The sequence below is a fragment of the Rhineura floridana genome, chromosome 1 (genome assembly GCF_030035675.1).
Source record: "Rhineura floridana isolate rRhiFlo1 chromosome 1, rRhiFlo1.hap2, whole genome shotgun sequence".
Classification (NCBI taxonomy): Eukaryota; Metazoa; Chordata; class Lepidosauria; order Squamata; family Rhineuridae; genus Rhineura; species Rhineura floridana.
In genome coordinates, this window is record NC_084480.1 from 160,862,329 (window position 1) to 160,883,663 (window position 21,335).

Sequence of the window (21,335 nt, forward strand, 5' to 3'; positions counted from 1 at the left end):
GCAGCAAGGGGGCAGGAATGCTTATGGGAGGGAAGTGAACTGGGTCACTCAATAAGATTAAAGAAAACATTGCCCAATGCCATCCACCACCAGCCCTGAAGGCTCCAAAGTTCTCATCGTTTTAAATATTAGCTTACCGATGGGTACGAGTACCCTTCCTGACTCCGACAGATGTGAACCTCATCCTCAGTCGTTTTCTGATAGACAGGGTTGTCAAAATTGATACTGTTAGTGTTCCTCAGACGCCAGTTTTTCCAAATGAGAAAACCCCCAAAGGAGATTAAACTAATCAGCACTGAAAAATAAATTCCAGAAGACACATTATTTTAACTGATTTATCACAACAACTCAGAAGAACAAGAATGACAGTGATGGGCTTTACGAAGAACAGATGACTGGTACCTTGCCCCATGAGGCTTACAATCAAACTATGCTGTACAGTATAGACTCCTGAAAACTGCTATGAAGTGAATTAAAGCAGAATAAAAAGTTATAAAATTTGCACCATGCCTCATTTGTTACACCAACACCATATTTAACTCAAGAGCAGGAATACGTTTTTGGCCTCTGCCATTAGCTGAAACGATTATTGTTGGAAAAAAATACCCCCTCCCTCCCCAATATTGCCTTGATAAAGAGAGGAACTTACCCAGGGGTAGGACAATAGAGAGAGCTCGTGGACCACCTTGTTTTGTCCTGTCCGTTTCTGCAGCAATGCCATTTCGAGCTGAGAAGACAGAACACTTAAAACTAAACTCTCTCCAGTTTGGAATTTACTAAATTGCAGTGGGGGAGGGAAGGGCAAAAAAAGAGGAGCAGCAACCACTAAGTTAAGTTGGTTGCAAAGCAAGAGCACCGCTTAGATGCGGGACAGTCGTTCAAAAGCTCCCATTAGAGGTGACTGGCTGAAACTGAAGCCCCTTACCTTGTTGGGATAGGGTGACCATTGCAGATGTGGTATGTTCAAAGAAGCCTGGGATAAGTTTGTTCGGTACAGTGGAGGCAACGGCAGGCAGATGTTCAGTTGCCTGCTTTGGAGCGCTGGTTGTGGTGAACAGCTGCCCTGAAGACATGGTCCTTGTGGACTGCACAGTTGTAGCAGCAACAGAAACAGGGTCTGTGTGGTGGAGAGGACAACATATTAATCCTCTGTCCAAGTAAGCACACAGTTACTCATTTTTCAGAAGTGGGAGTCGTCTCTGTCTCTCTCTGTCTCTCTCTGACACACACACACACACACACACACAGACACACAGACAGACACACACACACACACACACCCATGTGCCCTGGCTGCCAGCCACTCCCTGCAAGAATATTAACTTTGCCCACAATACCTGAGGTGCAACTTCTCATGTCTGTGGCCAAATGCATATGATCAGGACAGGCACAGGTGTACTTGGCAGAGTGAAGAGTGATTTGTGGGGCAGGAAGGCAGAAGTACTGGCAGCCCCCATTAGGGATGCCATTCTTCTCACACCAGTTCACACCTGTAAAAGAAAAAGAGTTAAAGATTTTACAAAGGAGATTTGGGGATTTCACAGGTGCCTGCATCTCCTTAACCCGAGGTGACAGATCATCACAGCTTACAATCAATGCCTGCTATTCCATGCCTTTAGCCTCTTTTTAAAATCAATTCTCCCCTCAAACTGATATGATTCTCAGTTGTATAACAATGCAATCATATGTCCACCTGCCTGGAAGCAAGTCCCCGTGAAGGCATAAACCTTCACCCTCATGAACATTGGAAGAATCCAAGGAGAGCCATGGCACCCTCACTAGGCCTCCATCAGTCCCCACGGCAGAGGGAAAAACAGGGGAGGCTAAAGAACCTAACAGTGAAGGGGAAGAGCCACTTAAAGGGCTCTTGTTTAGAAGCAATGAAGAACTGGAGATATACTGTTCCCTCCCACAGAAGGAGTATTGGTCGAAGGCACATGAGGCCAGCTCCCTGCTGAAGCTAAGCAGGGTCGGGTCCGGTCAGTGCCTGGATGGGAGACCGCCTGGGAACCACATGCAAGCCGCCTTGGGCTTCAATCATGAAAAGAAAGGCGGGGTATAAATGTAATAAACATGGATGCCAGCCTAAACTGTGGGAAAACTAGGGATTTCGCAGAAGTGCAGCATGTTAAATGCTTATAATCAATAACTTCCATTTTCTAAGTACTGAAGTAGTAACATAGGCCCTGCCCCCTCAGGATTACCATCTAAAGCACACAAGGCAAAAAGAAAAAATACAGGGAGATAAGAGGAAAACAACATATTTAGGGATGCAAAAGTAAGATAAGCATATGAACATATACCTTTTGGTTGTCGTACAGAGTGGAACAGTGTCAAACCCTCAGGTGAAAACAGGTCTTCTGCCACCTTGACAATATCTGAGCCAGTCAGGCGGTTGGCACTGAAAATGGCTTCGTTCATAACATCTGTCCAGAATACTTTATCCTGGATGAGGATTCAATGTTTACAGAGAAATTAGAACCTTGGCAGATGTTGGTTCATTCTTCTCTCCAATGGCAAAAGATGGCAAAAAGAAAGAAAAAAGAGGGGGAAACCAAAAAGGCTTGAAAAATATATTTATTATGACAAAAGCCCAATGCGTTTCAGCCACTAATGGGTCTAAAATATTCTTCTCCAGCAAAACTACTTACACCACAAAGAAGCATTCACTGAGCATGCTCATATATACACACAAACACTGGGCTTTTGTCATAATAAATATATTTCTTCAAGCATTTTGGGTTTCCCCCTTTTTTCTTTCTCATTCTTCTCTCTAAAACCTTTTTTAGCCATTACACTTTGTCAAAGCATTATACTGAAATAAGCCTGCATGCAGCAATGGAGAAAGCAGGGGAGAAGGATTGAGGAGATTAGGGATTGCTCACAAAGTGACCAACTTCGGAAGATGGATGGATAAAGTTGCAAAGCACAATAGCTCTATAGAAAAGGGTTAGCAATGATCAAGGCTGGTTTTACCATAAACCAGACTGTGTTGCATAGAGCGTATAGACTTTCACCCCAATAAATATACTCTTACAATTTAAAGCAGCCCCCTTACACTGAGAGATTAAGTGTTAAGGCTGTGTGTGTTCCTTTAACATCTGGAGCTACCAAAAGTGCTCCAAGTGCTGTAGGATTTATATTCCTGCAGTGTCCCTTTTCATTTACTGCTGAAATTCCTAGCAGCTGTTCTGAATACTTCTGCATGAGCTAGAAGCAGGTCTTCAAATGGTCCTGGGATTCAGAGTAATATAAGATCAGTGTGTACAGAGAGAAACGGTCCTTTTGAAGAAAGAGGGCAATAGCTGCACTTGCGTTTGGCAAGAAGTGGGGTGCTACAGACATGACCCAGGGAAAATGTACACCAGATAATTTAATCTTAATGTAACAGCTGCAGTCTTAATATCATATCCTGACCATTTGCCATTCCTGGTGCATTCAGCCATGTATGAATCTGCCTCACCTCAAAAACTGTGATGGCAAAAGGGTGAGCCAGTGTCTCCTCATTCACAAGGATGGTCTTCCTGTTTCCCCCATTCACATCTATGCTGGAGACAGAGTGGAACTTGGAGTCTACCCAGTAGAGACGCTGGTTGGCCAAATCTAAACACAGAAGATAGGAGTCAAAAGTGGCCTAGAACATGAGAAATGCATCCTCCTATTCATATGCGAGAAAACAAGCCAAACATAAAAGACAGCTCGGCAAGACATGTGGGGCCAAGAATTTGCAAGTTAGCACTGCATCCCAACTGCCTTTGGTACCACGTAACAAATACAGTAACCAACTTGCAGATGAGAAAAAGGGGATCAAGCTTTACTTAGACCCAAATGTCAGATTTTTCAGCATGGAGCCAATTCCCAAGAAGGTTGTTCTTAGCTTTTTGCCTGCTGGGTTTCAGGAACACTTTGTCCTAACACTTGTCCAAGAGGGTACTTTTGATTTCTTGCCAGAACTCTGCCCTCAAAATTATCTGCACTCAGAAGCCCAACAAATCCTAACTGATCATCTTTACAATTATATACTTTAATGGATGTTATCACCACATCTTTTCTCCCCAGGCATGTCCAAAATAATCCTTGTGAATCAAAAAGCAGTCACAAGCATCAGATATTATCAGGGTCAGAGGCTGCTCTGTCCAACCACATCCTTGCGTGCACACACTTCTCCTGAGTCACTTGTAATGATGTTGTTAGTGAGGACAGCGTTGTCCAGCAGTAGGATGTAGGAAGAGAGTAAAGCACTACCTTATGCTTACCCAGCTACAAGTATCACTACTCAAAAAAGAACTTTGTAGCAGCAGCCAAGCAAGAGAAAGATAATTCTCAACAAGCCCCTCAATTTAACTGAACCAAAGCAAAGTCCCTCTTTGCGACCATAGCCAGGACAGCCTCATCTTCCTCTGGCCTGCTCTTGTTATGGTCTTACCTGAGCTGCGTGAGGCTTACCTAGTGTTATTCCATTAGGCCACTGAATGCCTTCTTTCACCAAGGGGAAACTGTCCACTCCATTCAGACCACTTTTGGCAATTTTAGCAGACATCCCCCAGTCAGTCCAGTACATGAACCTAACAAGAGGACAGGTGCAGGGGGGTGGTCAATTGAAGCCAACTCTTGTAGAGCAATACCACCCATAGACTTGGGAGCTGATCATAAGCCCCTCTCTGTCTCACACTTGCCAAAGCCCCCTGCTGCTTTTGTCCAAAGCTTCACACTTCTTTCTCACATGGGGAAACAGCAGCCAGCACTGTTTTTGTTGTTCGTTAACGATATTAATACTGCCCTAAAATATTATCTGATCCACCCAAAACAACGTAGAGAGCTACCCCATAAAAAGTCCATTCAGCTCACTATTGCCTACACTAGAGATGGGAAACGGGTGACCCTCCAGATGTTACTGGACCCCCCCCCACCCATCAGCCTCAGCCACCGCAAGGCCAAGGTCCAGGAAATATGGGAGCTGAAACCCAGCAACATCTGGAGGGCCAAAGGTGAGCCATCCCTTGTCTACTCTGCTTGGCAGCGCAGGTTTTCAGGCAAGAATCTTCCTAAGCCTTATCTGGAGATGCCAAGGACTAGGCTTAGGGTCTTTTGCATGCAAAGCATGTGCACTCCTCCTCAATAATTCCTGTTGCTAATCCATTGCTAAGTCCCACCTCAACACCCATATACAGTTTGCCTCTTCCTTGAGCACGTTCCTGCAGAAACTGAGCCCAGATTCCCAATAGACTCAGCAAATTCTCTCAGCCTTTCCAAAAGCACTTAGAAAGGCACATACCCATGGACAGGATCCACCACAATGGCACGTGGTTTGGCACCAACTTCCTTGATCAAGGTCTTCCTCTTCAAGCCTTCATTGCTGGCCACAGAGACTGTGCCCAGGCCAGAGTCAGTCCAGTAAATGTTACTGTGTACCCAGTCAACAGCGATGCCATCTGGATATCTGATGCCAGTACCAATCACAGTGGTATGATGGGAGTGGTTGTCAGCCTTATCTATTGGGGTGCTGTGCACAACATAAAGAACAAGGAAGACCCATTGAAATGAAGGATGCAGAGCGTTTAAAAAGAAGGTATGACTGAGATCTGCCAGTTTTAGTCAAAAACACATACATTTCATCTGTTTTTACCTGTATATCTTTTTCTGAGAGATATCAGACCAGTAGACTTTGTTGTTGGCAATTTCCATATCTAAAGCCACTGCATTTTTGAGACGGGGGATGAGACTGCTGTACTCGCTGCGGTCTAGGGTCATCTTCCTGACCTCGTGGCGATTGGTGAAGAAGAGATATGCAATGGTGCCTGGTAAAAAGCAAAGAAAAGGACACTGGGAACTCTAGTTCATGTTCCCTCAAATTCCAGAAAGCACCCAAGTTTGGATCAAAATGTCTCCAGCAGGAAGAATTACAATCCAATAGCTGGACTTTCCCAGCATCCAAAGTTCACAACCCACAGATCTAAGTGCAGAGCTAAATCAATACAAGTCATTCACATTTTCAATTACATGGGAAGGGGACGGGCAAGATACGAATAAAGATATAACTGTGTATAATGAATGCTGGAGCACCTCACACACCTGAAATAAAATCAAGGCGAGGTACCTACAGACCCCATCCCTACATAATCCAGACCGTGGATGGTGAGGCTATCCAAAAGGACGCGAAGGAGGTACATTCACAGTTCTACATCAGGACATTTGCACGGACACAACCAAATGCGTGCTGCAGATAAGTTGGGCTATAATCTTAGAAATAAGACTGAAGTGTAGGTTGTGTGTTCACTTGCTATTGAGAATTGTTGGTTTGCACTCATGGAGGACATGGGATTTTGTACCTAGATTTTTAAAATTAGGCCTGAAAAATGGCAGTTAGATAAAACAGTGCTTGGAAGGTGCCACTGTGCTACAGTAAATAAATATTTCCTTACTACATCCTTACTGCACCACCTTTCTGCCCATGCACCCAAAGCAATGTACAATTTAATATAACATATAATCTAATGGACCTAAGGGGAAGAGAAAAAGAAAATAAGGCAATTCAGGTTCCAAATGTTACATCAAGAAAGGAATCAATCCCAAAACAAGATACTACAGAAAAGGTTGTATAGTGGTACCAATTAGTCTTACTCTATTCCAACTAAGGGTCAGTGCTCAGCAAATGAGAAATTAAACATCTCTCTTATTTATGGAACAGTCGCTCCAAACGGTTACATAGCAGAACACATTCAAGGCTTACCAATTGCTTTGCAGGTCTTAGTGGCAGGGTCACTCTGATAGCCCTCATTACATTCACACTTAAAGCCTCCTTCCAAGTTCACACAGATTTGGCTGCAGGCATCAGGGTTGAGACACTCATTGATATCTACAAAAACAAGAAGACGTCACTAATCCCCTGAAGTGGGTCCTTGCTACAATTACTTTGGTCTTTGTGGGTCTAGAACAGTGTTCTATTGTAACTCGCATGCTACTTGTCTAGAACCTCCCAAACGAAGAGGAGCTAGAAATGTCCCATATAGGCTTGAAAAAGACTTTGCATTACTAAAGATTGTTGTACAATGGCTACCATGAGAAACATCAACCTTCAAGTCATGCAGCCAGATCTATGTCATCAAACGTAATGGGGTGCAAACCATTTCACAGACCTTACACCTCAGCTCAAAGAGATCAAGTGAATGAGACCTGTGCATAGTCATAAGACAAGGCACATCACAGTGTGTCCTATGTGCCTTTTCCTTTGGCGAGAACATGTTCCTAATACTACTTCAGTCACAGGGATGCTTTTAGAAGTGCCAGATTTTTGGACTTGTGACTGTGGCCTCTGTTGGATGGATTCAGGCAACACGCAAGAGGCAACTCTTTTGCAGTGAGATTAGATGACTACCACAGCAACTTCCCCCACTCCCATTAACTTCCAACAAGATGACAGAGATACAATAATTAGAGATATATTGAATCAAGAAATCTGTTGTGGAAAAATAAAAGAAACTCTGTAATTTACCTTCACATTTTCTTTGGCCAATCAGCTGGAAGCCCTCTGGGCATAAACACTCGTATCCAATTTTGAGATCGTTGCATATGTGAGAGCAGCCACCCTTGTTGGCCAAACATTCGTTTGTTCCTGGAAGGAAATAGTGAAGAGCATATAATGATGCTGTTCTTAAGAGAAATCACTTTCAGCGACTTTTGATCTTAGGATAAGCTTAGCCTGCGTATTCCACAATGCCTTGCAGAAATAACAACTCTAGAATTTTTAGTTACTTGGAAATGTTGCACTGTTCTTTCAATGCAGGGCTTCCCTGCAGAATGCCAACTAAATCCTTCTTCAGATTTAAAAGCTGCTTGAAAAAGTGACCCTTACACTATGAATGGCACTTTACCATTTCACCACAAAAACTACTGTAGTGGAAAGGCTCCTTTAGGTAAGCGGCTCAGTTTCAGCGCTAGCTACTGCACTTCTAACTAGTGCAGATAGATAATTTATTCTGGGATTAAAGAATAAAGCCTCATCTTGCCTAGGAGTTTTTGACTCTCAAAACAACTTCCACTCTACCTCTTGTGCCTCTAAAGTCAACCCTAAACGCAGTTTAGTCTGTTTTACAGGACTATGTACAGGCCCTTACAACTCCTGCTATTATTTACAGTAGCAGATTACAGACTAAGTGCACCACCTCCATCACAATCAAGCTTGGCCCTTTGATGTCCAAACTAGAGGAGGGGAGTCTCATCACAATATATCAACAGAGAAATTGAATAATCAAATTCTTACGGCACTCCTTGAGGGGCTCATCTGACCAGTCCCTGCAGTCTTTCTGCCCGTTGCAGACCTTGTCCATAGTGATACATTCTCCAGAGCGGCACTTAAATATGTTTGGCCCTTTGCAGGTTGTCTCTGTTACAAATGTTAGAAAACCATACTTTTAATTAATCATTGCTTTTTGGACCGATTTCCCATTTAGTTGTTCTGGGAAAGCTGCTATAGGTTGAGGAAGAGTGTGACGTTCCTATATCTTGGGATTACAACCACCTTATTCCCAAACACCTGGATCAGGAAATCCCTAGGAAGTCTGCCTCCACCTGGGTCAGACGCCATCGCCTTTTCCCCAAGGTGACTACTGACCTAATATGTCTGTATGGTTGGGTATGGATAAAGGCATAGAATAGAACCTTAGTTTGGTAGCAACCTTGACCAAGCTGACATGAGATTTTGAAACAAGCCAAATGAACTGTATTATATACAAGACGTTAATTGCTGTTATACAGCCACAAGAGTGGCTGTACACTATAGCCAGTGTGGATTTTTCACATTCTGCAATATTAAATGGAAAATAGCCCCCATGCCATTCTGATGCTTCCCATAAGCTCATTTCAAAACAAAACCGTACAAAACTTATACAGGCATAACCTGCTAAACATCACTTCGTTATAATGTACATACTCCATATGCCTGTATTTCTCCAGAAACGCAGCCCAGCAGCAGAGGCTTTAGAGTGCAGGGGTGGAAATAGACACGACCGCACCACCGCTAATCAGCTGGGAGGCACAGCAGCAGAGGCTTTAGCGCGGGGCTTTGAGACTCCGCATGAAGGAGAGGTAAAAAAAGTTTTAAAAGGTAGTGCTTCACTTTAAGGACATTTTCGGTTTACGTACTCGCTCTGGTCCCATTGAGTACGTTAATGCGAGGTATTACTGTAGTCCTAAACTCAGAAATGCTTGCTTAACAACCCTCTCTATTTTCATGGCAATAAACAAAACAGACAGAATTGAGAGTTCAAATTCGAAACAGAGAGAAAAACCCAGACACCTTTTGAACTTTTTTCTCAGCGTTCTCATAATCTGTTCAAATTCATCAAAAATCAGCCATATTCATTCACAGAGTACCTGTAATCCTGTTACTGACCTTGCCCCATACTCTGACCTTCATCTTCTGTAGTTTAAAAGTTAAAAAACATGCCTGGCTGATTTTTAATAAATTTTGCATTGAACTGAATGATAATGTGGGCATGCTCAGTAAGAACCAACTGTCAGTGTTCTAAAAGCCAGACTCCCAGCTGCTTGGCTTGGTTAATCAGAGGGCCATACCCACACCAGACTTTGATTTCATGTGAGACAGTTATGGCTTCCCTCTGAGAATCCTGGGGAGTGTAGTTTGTGAAGAGTGCTGAGAGGAGACTCCTATTCCCCTGACAGAGCTCCAGTGGCCAGACTGGTTTAACAGTCAGCCACTCTGACTGAAGCTCTGTGAGGTAAACAGGGCATCTCCCAGCAACTCTCAGCACCCCTCACTAACTACACTTCCCAGGACTCTTTGAGAGAAGCCATGACTGCCCAACGTGAAATAAAGGCCTGGTGTGGATATGACCAGGGACAGCTTTGGTTTAAATTTGGGTGGGAGGCTACATGTACCTGCTATAGAATAAAAAGGTGCGGGAAACACTGAAAAGCATTGATACTGTTCACAGTGTTTTCCTTTTGGAAAGGAAAGGTGCTTCTCCTCTGCCCAGTGTCCACCCACCCAATCTCCTCCCCTCCACCTCCTCCTCCCCTCCCTGCCCCTCCCCCAGGTCAGTGTTGGACTATGACCTGAGAGACCAGGGTTCGAATTCCCACACAGCCATGATGCTCACTGGGTGATCTTGGGCCAGTCACTGTCTCTCAGCCTCAGAGGAAGGCAATGGTAAAACCACCTCTGAATACCATTTACCATGAAAACCCTATTCAAAGGGTCACCATAAGTCCGGTCAACTTGAAGGCAGTCCATTTCCATTTTCAAATATGATTGCACAGAAATAAATCCCATTGAACTCAAAAAGTATACAGCTGATCAAACCCACCCTTCCTTCCCCTCCCTCTTGCCCCCTCCAATCCCTTCCTACCCCCTCCCCATGGTCAGTTTTACCTATCTTAAGCATGATTGCACAGGAGTAAATACCACTGAACTCAATAAACATGCAAATGATCAAACCTGCCCTCCCCTCCCCCTTCCTTTCCCCCTCCCCCTCCTTCTGCTCCCCTCCCTTTCTCCTTCCCTCTCTTCTCTCCTCCCCCATGGTCAGTTTTACCTATCCTAACCATGATTACATAGGAGTAAATCCCATTGAACTCAAGCATGCAAATGATCAGACCTGGCTTTCCCCTCCTTCCCCTCTCCTCTCCCTTCCTCTCTTCCTCCTTCCCTGCCCACTCCAGCCATCCCTTCCTCCCCCCCAGTCAGTTTTACCTATCCTAAGCATGATTGCACGGGAATAAATCCCACCGATCTCAATAAGCATGCAAATGATCAATTCATTCTTGGCATGCTTGCACAGGATCCCATTTCTTATCTCCCGGATTAACTTTAAAAACCAGGGAAATTGGGCAACTATAGTGAATGCACCAGGGGAGCAGGAGACCTGACCTCCTCTCTGAGATATTGTACTGGCCTACAAATTTGTCAAAATGCAAACACAATTTGGGTTGGTCTTTCACAGTCCAATCCACTTCCTGTGTAGCTTGGAAGAATTTATCTGCTTGAGCTGGGGCTTCAGAAGTCACTAGGGCAATTGTACAAAAATGGGCCTCTTCCTGATTGCTAGGCAACAGATCAAATGGTATATTTACTTCCATCACAATGTTACAGGCTTTATTTTTCTAGAGTTAGAGTAGTTTTCTCCACCATTTTTTTGTGGGATCTGGTGACAATATATATTTGCCTCTCATGAGACATAATGTCTTTCCCCAGAATAAAAGATTCACTCTGGTCATTGTTAACCCCTACCTCATATTCTCCCTCAAAACGTCTCCAGTTTACTGTAACTCTGCCTAAATGTATTTCAGCAGGCTCTCTCCTTATATATTTGATGTTAATGGTTCCTTGAGGTAAAATATGTTTGGGATTAATCAGGTCTGAGCATATGAGAGATATTTCTGCCCCTATATCCAGAACTGCTAAATAATCATTTCCATTTATGGTTACTTTTTTCTTGAAAGTGTTGTCAAACTCTTGTCAATTTATCCCATTTCAACATATAACACTGTAACCCCTCAGGTTTAACTGACAAGGTGTTATTCTGAACCTGAACACAACCTACTGAGATAGATTGTCCTTTATTATCTTCCTGTCTGGGACAGTTAGGTTTAATATGTCCAATTAAACCACAATTAAAAGAGGCTTTGTTTGTGCTGGCAAACAGATGTTTAACAGAAAACTTTTTCTCAGGACTGGCAAGTTGTTTATTGATTTTTGCCTCTGTCCATCTCTCTCTTAAATCGCCCAAATTTATTCAGAGTATTTTTATTTTGATAATCTTTGATTTACTAGTTAAGATTAAGGCCTCTATTTAAAAGTAATTGTCAGCTAAATTAGCAGCTTCTCTGACATTCTTTGGATTATGATCTCTTACCAGTAATCCGAGTTCCTGAGGTAATTGAAAAATAGATTGATCCAGAATCATAGTATCTCCGATACCTTCTTTTGTTTTGGTATTGGCACTACCAATCGATTTATTAAAATAGTGAGCTTGTAGCCAAATTCCACATAAGATTTAGAAAATGTTACTGTGGTATTTCTGAATCTTCTTCTGAAGAATTCAGGTCCAAATCTATACCTTTGACAGACACCAGCCTTAAAGGTGTCAAAATCTACTGCCTCATTACACGGAAAACTATTATATATCTTGGATAATTCTCCTTTTAATAAATTAGATATATACATATATTCCCTTGGATCCAGATTCCACAACTAAGCAGCTTTCTCAAGGGTGGTTAAAAAAATACTTGAGGATCCTCCCTAGCCACATAGGGGGTGAACAATTGAAATTTTACTCATCGTGAATTTCTACTTGTAGATAGTGCTGGAGGACATTCCTCAGTAGAGGTGACTCCTCCTACTGGTCGTGACAGGCAGGGTCTCTACGCTTCTTGGTATCCTCTCCTGGGGGAAGATGAAGTGACAGAGCCAGGAACACTCCTCAGGCCCCATATCCGCAGCTTTTCAGATGTCCCTAAAGTGGAAGCCTATACTAGGAAATAGCTGAAGAAAAGTGACAGACCAACACAGAACCAACATGCTGGAGGACAGGTCACACATGAAGGAAGACACACAATACTAAACAACGTGTGCAAATGTAAGGCGCTGGCAGAAGCCCTAACTCCCCCACTCCAGAAGGTTGAAGCAGAGGAATGAGAGGTGGGTGGAATGTCCTCCAGCACTATCTACACATAGAAATTCACGGTGAGTAAAATTTCCATTTTTGCTAGATAGTGCTGGAGGACATTCCTCAGTAGGGATATGACTGAGCAGTGTACTAGAACTCCGGGTGGGATTCCTCTAGCTAGGGGCAACACCTTCTGCAGCACCTTCCTGCCACATGCAGCATTGGCTGATGAGAATGAGTCTATTTTGTAGTGCCTGATCAAAGTGTGTGAGGAAGCCCACGTAGCCGCCCTACAGATATCCATTATGGGGAACCCCCCCTTAAACACTGCTGAAGCCGCCCCCCCCAACTGAGTGTGCTGTGGTACCCAATGGAGGTTCCTGACCCAGCGCTTCATATGCATGTGCTATAGCCGCTCTGAGCCAGCGTGAGAGAGAGTAGGTCGTCACCTTACACCCCTTTGATTCCCCAGAGAAGACCACAAAGAGGGCCTCAGACCTCCTGAACTCTAAGGTACGATCCAGGTAGAAACGAAGAGCCCTCCTCACATCACGGGAGTGCCACCTACGTTCCTGGGCATGGGATGGAGCGGGACAGAATGAAGGGAGAACCACTTCCTGTGACCTTTGGAAAACAGAATTGATTTTAGGTAGGAATGCCGGGTCTGGTCGGAGGACAACCTTGTCCTGGTGGAACACGCACAGTTGAGGGTCCGAAGATAAAGCCCCCAACTCGGAAACTCTGCGGGCCGATGTAACGGAAACCAGAAAAACTGTTTTGAATGTCAAGTGGTTCAGGGGGCAAGTAGCCATTGGTTCAAATGGCGGTCCTGTTAATGCCGTCAGCACCCAGGTAAGGTTCCAGTTTGGAAACCTGTGAATCATTGGTCGGGAAACCAGCGTCACTCATCTTAAAAAACATTTAAGGAATGGGTTGGAGGAAAGCGTCCCCCCCAAGCATAACAAAATGCTACTAAGAGCTGCTGCTTGTCTCTTGATTGTGGCTGAGCCAAGACCCTTATCTAGGCCCAACTGGAGGAACCCTAGGGGACCCCTGACGTCTCGAGACCAAGGTTCCACCGTGTTTGCAGAGCACCAGGACAAGAAAACCTTCCATTTCCCTGTTCATGGACTGTTTACATGAGGCCAGTAGCGTGTCAAGCACTTTCCCCTTAAAGCCCTTACCGCTCAACCACAACTGCTCAGTCTCCAAGCTGTTAGCCGGAACAGCTCTGGTCGAGGAGGGCAGACTGGTCCCTGAATCAGAAGATCCGTTCAAAAGGGTATCTGCCAGGGTGTCTCGACTGACATGTTCAGTAGGTCTGGAAACCAGGGACGTCGAAGCCAATAGGGTGTCACTAGAATAATTTCCGCCTTCAATGTCCGAACCCGCTGGATGGAAAGAAGTGGAAAGAAGAAATGGAGGAAAGGTGTACAGGAGACCTTGCGGCCACTGTGTGACTACTGCATTTGTGCCCTGAGCCTGGTGACACGGATTTCTTGTGAAGAACCTGTCTAGCTGTGTGTTTGCAGGTGTGGCAAAGAGATCCACTATCGGTCCTGCGCACCACCTGTTGGAAAACTGCTGGGTTCAGTTGCTATTCCGCCTCCTTGATGGCTGTCCTGCTGAGCCAGTCGGCTACAAAGTTGTTTGTGCCCGCCAGGTGTTCAGCCTTCAGAGGCAAGATGCCGCTCCATCCATTTGAACAGCCTCGAGCATTAGGCCCTTCGATCTTGTGCCCCCTTGTCTGTTGACATAAGCTTTCGCAGATGAGTTGTCAGTGCGCATGAGGAGATGCTTCCCCTTGATCTCTGGAACAAAGGCCTGTAGGCCCAGTCTGATGGCCCGTAACTCCAATATATTTATATTGAGCTCTGCCTCCGTTGCAGACCGTGTCCCCTGGGCTACATTGTGGTCCAGGTGAGCCCCCCATCCATACAAGCTCACGTCTGAGGTCATGATTATGCGTGGAGGATCTTCCAGGCTGGCTCCGTGGGCCAACCTCTGAGGCTCCAGCCACCACTGGAGCTCTGTTCTTATTGTTTGAGGAACAGAGACCAAGCGTCTGTGCCGTAGGAGAATTACCTCCTGGTAGGGCAGAAGGATCTGTTGTAGAGTTCTTGAGTGAAATTGGGCCCACTGAACTAGGTTGTATGCCGACACCATGGACCCCAAAAGCCGAGCTAGCCTCATCAGGTCCAATACTGGTGAAGCAACTGCTTCCTGAAGCAACAGCTGAAGTCTCAAGGCCCTTTCTTCAGTGAGCCTCATGCGGAAAAGTTGCATGTCCAGGACCACCCCCAAGTGCGGAATAGATTGGGATGGGGTCAGCATGCTCTTCTCCAAGTTCACTATGAAGCCCAGCCCTTGGAGCCATGGTACAGTGAGATGGGTATCTGTGTGTGACTGGTCCCTGGATGGTGCTCTCACCAAGATGTCGTCCAGATAAGGATGCACGCATATCCCCATTGTTCTGATGTGCGCCACCAGAACAACCAGCACCTTGGTGAAAACCCTTGGGGCTGAGGAAAGGCCAAATGGCAAGGCCCTGTACTGGAAGTGTCTGTTGTCATATGAAAACCGGAGAAAGAGTCTGTGCTGTCTGCAGATTGGAATGTGTAGATACGCCTCGGAGAGATCCACAGAGGTCAGCCAATCCCCTTTTCTTAGGGCTGCAGTTATGGAACGAAGGGTTTCCATTTTGAAGTGTTTCCTGGCCACCCACCTGTTGATCCATTTGAGATCCAAAACAGCCCTTGTATCGCCATTCTTTTTGTCGACTAATTACCCCCGATTTCCTCTCTGAGGGAACTACTGGCTCTATTGCCCGGATGTTCAGCAGGTGCTGAATAGCTTCCAGGTAGCGCAGGTGCTTCTCCGGCCTTCGAGACCTTGGGGTGGGTCGAAACCGGTCATGTGGAATGCGAACAAACTCTATGGCATATCCCATGGACACCGTGTCCAGCACCCATTTGTCTGAGGTGATGCCTCTCCAGCGGGGGGCAAACTCTAAGCCTTGCTCCCACTCCGCGAGAGGCCTCTGGGAACTGCCAGTCAGGAGGAGGGGCCCTTTTGGACTCCCTTCTGGTTCCTCCCTGAATGAGGTGCCTCCCGATTTAGTGGAGGAAGCGTGTCCGCCCTCTCTGTCTTGTCTGCCCCAGCGAGGTCTGTTGGAAGGCTGACTGCAAAATCTAGAGAGCTGTTTGAGGAACAAAAAAACTGGTTCTGCCTGCCCTTCCGTTCCTCTCTTCTAGCCATAGGGAGTGCTTTCTTCTTGTCCCTAGTTTCTACCAGGTGGGCCTCTAGAGGCTCCCCGAATAGCTTAGAACCTGAAAAAGGTAGGGCAGTGAGGCGGGTCTCTGACCCTGTGTCCACTGCCCACTGCCTGAGCCAAATGTTACGCCGTGCCACGGTGGAGGCTGCCATAGACCACACCGCAAATTGTAGGGGATCCATGGATGCGTCAGCTGACAGAGCTGAGGCGTACGCCATTTTCTTTAACCCATCCTTTACAAATTTTGGGACATTGTCCCGTGCCCCAAACTCTTCGGCCCACATAAAAACCGCTCTGGAGAAAACTGAGGAAGTGGCTGTGGCTCTGAAGCAGACTGCATCTGCTTCAAAGCTCTTGCGAAGAGCCCCTTCGACTCGCTTGTCGCATTGGTTCTTAGGCCCCCCCTCCCCTTCTGTTGGGATCACTGCAGAGCTAGCGAGGGCAGCAATGGGCGGGTCCACTGTGGGAAAACGCAGTCTTGTCACGATCCTGTCGGCAAAGATGCAATGTTTCTTTGCCCACTTGGCAGGTGGCTTTGGTTTGCATGGTGATGACCATTCAGCAAATGCCTGGCGAAAGGGAACTGAAGCCTGCTTAGTGTCCATGGAGGGGAAGGCCCTTTTTGCACCTGCCGAGGCTGACTGAGTGGGTGCAACTGGCAGTTGCAGCACTCTGCGGGCCTTGGAAAGGAGCGGCTGAAAAACCTTTGGAGCAAAGAGCCTGGGTTGTGTCTGGGTGACCTCTATTTCCTCACCAGAAAGCTCCCCCTCTTCCCTGTCCTGCTCGAGTAGATCTTCGGAATCTGACAGCACCGCCTGTTGGATAGGGGCTTGCCTGAGTAACTGTGCCTGCACCTGCCGAGCCTGAGCCATAGAGGATGAGGAACCTGCATGAGTCTGTGAGTGGGATTGCCTTGCTACCCCCTCACGCGCTATGACCAGGGGGCTCCTTGTCACCCATTGGTGCATCCTTAGCCGGCTCACTGTGTAAAATGGAGGTGGGGGCGAGCCCCTCCCCCACCTCATGGCTTGATTGGAAAGGAAAGAGGACCTGGAATGGCTGCCTCTCAAAGGTGAGCTGCCATGCCCATCCTCCCTGCTGGAGCCTGTGGAGGAGGATAAGCGCCTCCGCTTTCCCCTGTGGGAACACTTCCTCGAATGTCTGCGCTTCCTACATTTAAGTGATGTGAGAGAGCGCCACTGATTTCAGAAGCAATGAGCCAGGTCATAAACTTGGGAAACGGAGGCGGGGGGGAACATCCATACCTTCGTCTAGGAGATTCATCCCCCTGCTGTCTACGCTCTGGGATGGAGAGAAGACTGGTTGCCGTGACTCCTCTAGGTCCCTTGCCTCCCCCACGTGGCAGGGCTCTTGGCAGGGAGGAAGCGGGTGAGGCCATAATATGGTGGCCTTGACTCCCTGACGCTGAGGGACAAGCACGGGAAGTCGCTTCACAGGCGAGCCGCGTTAGCAGGCGCTGCTCAACCCCCTGCTGAGACATTCTCTGATGACAAGGCAAGCCTTTGGTGATGGGGGGGAGCCAGGAGCCGCGAGCATTGCAGAAACACGGCTCCGCGGAGCAAGGGTAGAGTCTCCCGCCTGGGCAGCTGCTGCTACAGCTGGTACGCTGCTGCTAGCCGCGCTCCGCCCTTCTTCGGCCTCCGTTCCGACGCCTGTGAACCAGCCGGGTTCAGCCTAACCTCACAAGCCCCAGACCCGTGGAGGGAAGGCAGGGAAGGGGCGGGAAACAGGCGGGGAGTAAGTAAAACAAACGTAAGGAGAGGGGAAGATTAGCATAGGAAAAGACACTAAGAGGGAGAAGCAGAAAACAAAAGGCAGAAGCTCTGAGATTAGAGAGGAGAGAATAACTCCCGACCTTCACTGACCGCAGGCAGGGCCGGTCTGGAGAGAGGGACGACTCCTCCCCCAAGAGAGGATACCAAGAAGCGTAGAGACCCTGCCTGTCACGACCAGGAGGAGGAGTCATCCCTATTGAGGAATGTCCTCCAGCACTATCTAGCAAATCCTTAGGGGACATTTTAGGAGGTCTAGCTTCTTCCTCAGTCCTCCTCTATTCTCTGAACAGCTTTTCTTTTTTAAATTTGAGTTTTTCTAATTCCAATTTTCTACCTTTTTTGTCTCTGTTTTGCCACTTCGTTTGTTTTTCCAATTCAATCTATCCATCTCTCTTTGTTGCAACTGTGCTGTCAGTTTCTCTCTTTGAAACTCTATTATTATTATTATTATTTATTACATTTGTATACCGCCCCACAGCTGAAGCTCTCTGGGCGGTTTAGATATTGAAGGTTCATTTTCATAGGAGAGGGTCTGTCTGGATTTACTCTAGCTTCTCCAGCACCCCACCATCTAAGGTGATCAATTAACATCAGTTTCAGTTCATCTACAGACTTTCCCTCATAAGGGAGATTTAACAGTTTACATTTCTCTAGGAGTTCCTCCTTTTTCATACCTAAAACCTCCATTCTCAAAAAAGATTTGTTTCCCCTCACAGACAATGTTTCAACTTAGGTTTTTTCTGAGCTGGGTTGAAAAAGGAAATGGACTGCCTTCAAGTCAGTTTCGACATATGGTGACCCTGCGAATAGGGTTTTCGTGGTAAGCGGTATTCAGAGGTGGTTTACCATTGCCTTCCTCTGAGGCTGAGAGGCAGTGACTGGCCCAAGGTCACCCAGGGAGCTTCATGGCTGTGTGGGGATTCAAACCCTGGTTTCTCAGGTTGTAGTCCACACTCTAACCACTACGCCACACTGGCTCTCCTGAGCTGGGTTAGGGTTTGATATATTGTTTTACCAGTGTACTCCTTGGGTGTCATCTCCTTGTGATTAAACAAGATTCCCTTTTATTCAGTAGCTTCTTGCTGACCACAAAATAAACCCCTTTTTATTTCAGATCCCACCACTATTGCCTCCACTTGTGACATTCGTTTATCTTGGATTACCACCTCCTGATTCCCAAACGCCTGGATCATGCCCTCTGATCCTTAAGCTTCAGCCCTACCACCTTTCCCCAAAAAAGTAGTATTTATTTATTTAAAAAAATTAATTTTATTATTTGATTTATATCCTGCCCTTCCTCCCAGTAGGAGCCCAGGGCGGCACATATAGTTGTCTGCCCAGTGACGGCCCAAGCCAGACCTCCAGTCTGTCCTAGGCCCATAAAACCAGCACAGGGTGCTCACCATTGACACAGCCGATCTCATCACTCATGTCTTTGCAGTCATTCTCCTTGTTGCACTGCAGGCTCCCATGGATGCATGTTCCATCATTGCACTGAAATTCATCTGGGCGGCATGTAACCTTAGCTAGGAGAAAAAGCAGACTTCTAAACAGAGCAAGGTTCTTTATGCTGAACATTCATCATCCAAAGGCCTGCATGATGTGCAGTATACTATGGTTCTAGGTCATATGTTGTGGCTACTCATGTTGTGAACTGCCCTGCACACCAAAGCATGCGGACTAATGGCCCCATCACTGTACCAGTAGCAAAATGAGACACATTCATCATAACCTCCCATCTAGCCCCCAAAGTAATATAGGCACCCCTGCCATGCTTCCAAGAACTTACCACAGTCTGCCTCGTCTGATTTGTCTTTACAATCAAAGCCCCCATCACACTGCCAGCGCTGGTGGATGCACTCGCCACTTCCACAATGGAACTCCAATGGAGGGCAAGGGTTGTCTTTCCATGGCCTCTCTTGCACCCCACAGTGCTCAGGTGACTCGTCTGATCCATCCTTACAATCGGCATCATTGTCGCAGGCCCAGAGCTTAGGAATGCACTCTGAGCTGTTGCAGTGAAACATTTCAGGGTTGCAGGTTGGGGCAGCACAGTTTTCTTCATCACTCCCATCCTCACAATCATGGTCTTCATCACAGACAAAATCCAAAGCAATACAATTCCCATCTTGGCACTGGAACTCATTATCAGCACAATGTTTAGGGGCTATAAGGGCAAAGGACAAGAACATCAAGTCACATTCTGTGCCTGCTGGGTAGTTCAGTGGCTGCAGTATACATCTTTTTAAAATAGTACCATCAATGTGCAAAAGGCTTTGAGAGAGTAGCAAATGAGAGATCCTTGACTTGAGGATCTTACAATCTCAATTAACTTATTTAGATCATTTCTAGTTGGCTTTCAATTAAAATTTCCAAGGGAGTTTAAAATGAAAGGAAAATGAGAGGTGAGTGCAAGCAACTGCAGTTATAGCCACTTGAACTCAACAAAGTAGTCTCAACAGTTTCCTTTGGTAGTTTTTCCTTTGTTTCTAAAAAGTTATCAAAAAGTGAAATCGTGGTTTCATAAATTATCTAGCCAAAGCCTGGCTGTTACCCTTCTTCCAAACAATAATTTTATCAGTTAAGAAAGGGTACACATTCTACTAAACCTGTGTCAAGCTGATTCAATTTTCATGCAGTTCCATTTGGGCCATCAACTAGGACCTCACTCCACTATATCAGAGCAACAACCATTGATCTTTTAGAGTCAATGCATGCCTGGGCCTGTTGCTTCAGAAGGTTAACTAGCAGGGCTGACAAACTGGACTACAGCAGGGCAGAATAGGTTAAGATCTTTCTTACAGAAGTAGCTCTTGAAAAGCCACGGTAGCTTTCACTGAGAGACAACTGGCAGGCACGGAATAGCAGGAATTTGCCAGTAAAGATTACTGGTAACCTGGGGTGGTCCAACAAAGGAGTCTCTGGGCTGCTGATTCAGTTACAACTGACATGGTCTCATGTAGTGTTATCGCAACATCAGCCTTTAAAATGCTGGCCTCCAAAACTGGCCTAAATCAAGAAACCAGGAGTTTTATCCACTTTCATTCCTGCCCCCAAAACATTTGTGGCAGGCCTAACACAGGGCTATAGAGCCCACAGCCTGACTTACGGCAGTCCTCTTCATCAGAGCCGTTTTCACAATCTGCTTGCGAGTCACATCGCCAGGACATATCAATACAACGATTTATGCGGCCACCACAGCTGAACTGCCGTGGCTCACAGGTCACAGATTCTGAAAAAGACACGTTCAACGTTAAAATGTCACCTCGGCATCAGGACTCTGTGCTTGCTCTTGCATGGATAACACAGAGACAACAAGTGCTTATGGCACTACACTACCCCTCCCTTTCTTTTACATAATAGCCTCTGCCAGCAGCCATGTCTGGCTGCCCAACTTCTTCTTCGTGGATGCTGTGCCAAAACAACACAGTCTGCGTGCAGCATTAGCCACCCATACACTGCGTGCACAAGGAGAAGGAAGCTGTTCAAGCTCCAGGGTGGAGAAAAGCATGATGCAAATACAATGTACATGAAGGCTGTGAGCTCATCAGTGTCAAGAGCTTGAAGTTCACATAACAAAAAACAGAGTGCTCATGCCAAAGCAGGAACAAATCACCAAACTGCATTGTATATATTGCA

The 21,335-nt window shown here is 46.1% G+C and overlaps 1 protein-coding gene across 2 annotated transcripts in view; it reads right to left on the reverse strand.

Moving 5' to 3' along the window:
* The window catches only part of LDLR (low density lipoprotein receptor), a 36,633-nt gene that overhangs the window by 3,626 nt on the left and 11,672 nt on the right, over positions 1-21,335 (reverse strand). For both annotated transcript variants that reach the window (XM_061582598.1, XM_061582587.1), the window contains exons 3-17: positions 20,806-20,928; positions 19,486-19,863; positions 19,100-19,222; positions 8,261-8,383; positions 7,493-7,612; positions 6,731-6,856; positions 5,627-5,798; positions 5,276-5,503; positions 4,447-4,565; positions 3,464-3,603; positions 2,304-2,445; positions 1,338-1,490; positions 926-1,117; positions 650-727; positions 138-295 (exon numbers count right to left, since the gene is read on the reverse strand). In XM_061582598.1, the coding sequence (XP_061438582.1) occupies positions 138-295; positions 650-727; positions 926-1,117; positions 1,338-1,490; positions 2,304-2,445; positions 3,464-3,603; positions 4,447-4,565; positions 5,276-5,503; positions 5,627-5,798; positions 6,731-6,856; positions 7,493-7,612; positions 8,261-8,383; positions 19,100-19,222; positions 19,486-19,863; positions 20,806-20,928 (2,375 nt within the window). The remainder of the gene's footprint in view (positions 1-137; positions 296-649; positions 728-925; positions 1,118-1,337; positions 1,491-2,303; positions 2,446-3,463; positions 3,604-4,446; positions 4,566-5,275; positions 5,504-5,626; positions 5,799-6,730; positions 6,857-7,492; positions 7,613-8,260; positions 8,384-19,099; positions 19,223-19,485; positions 19,864-20,805; positions 20,929-21,335) is intronic.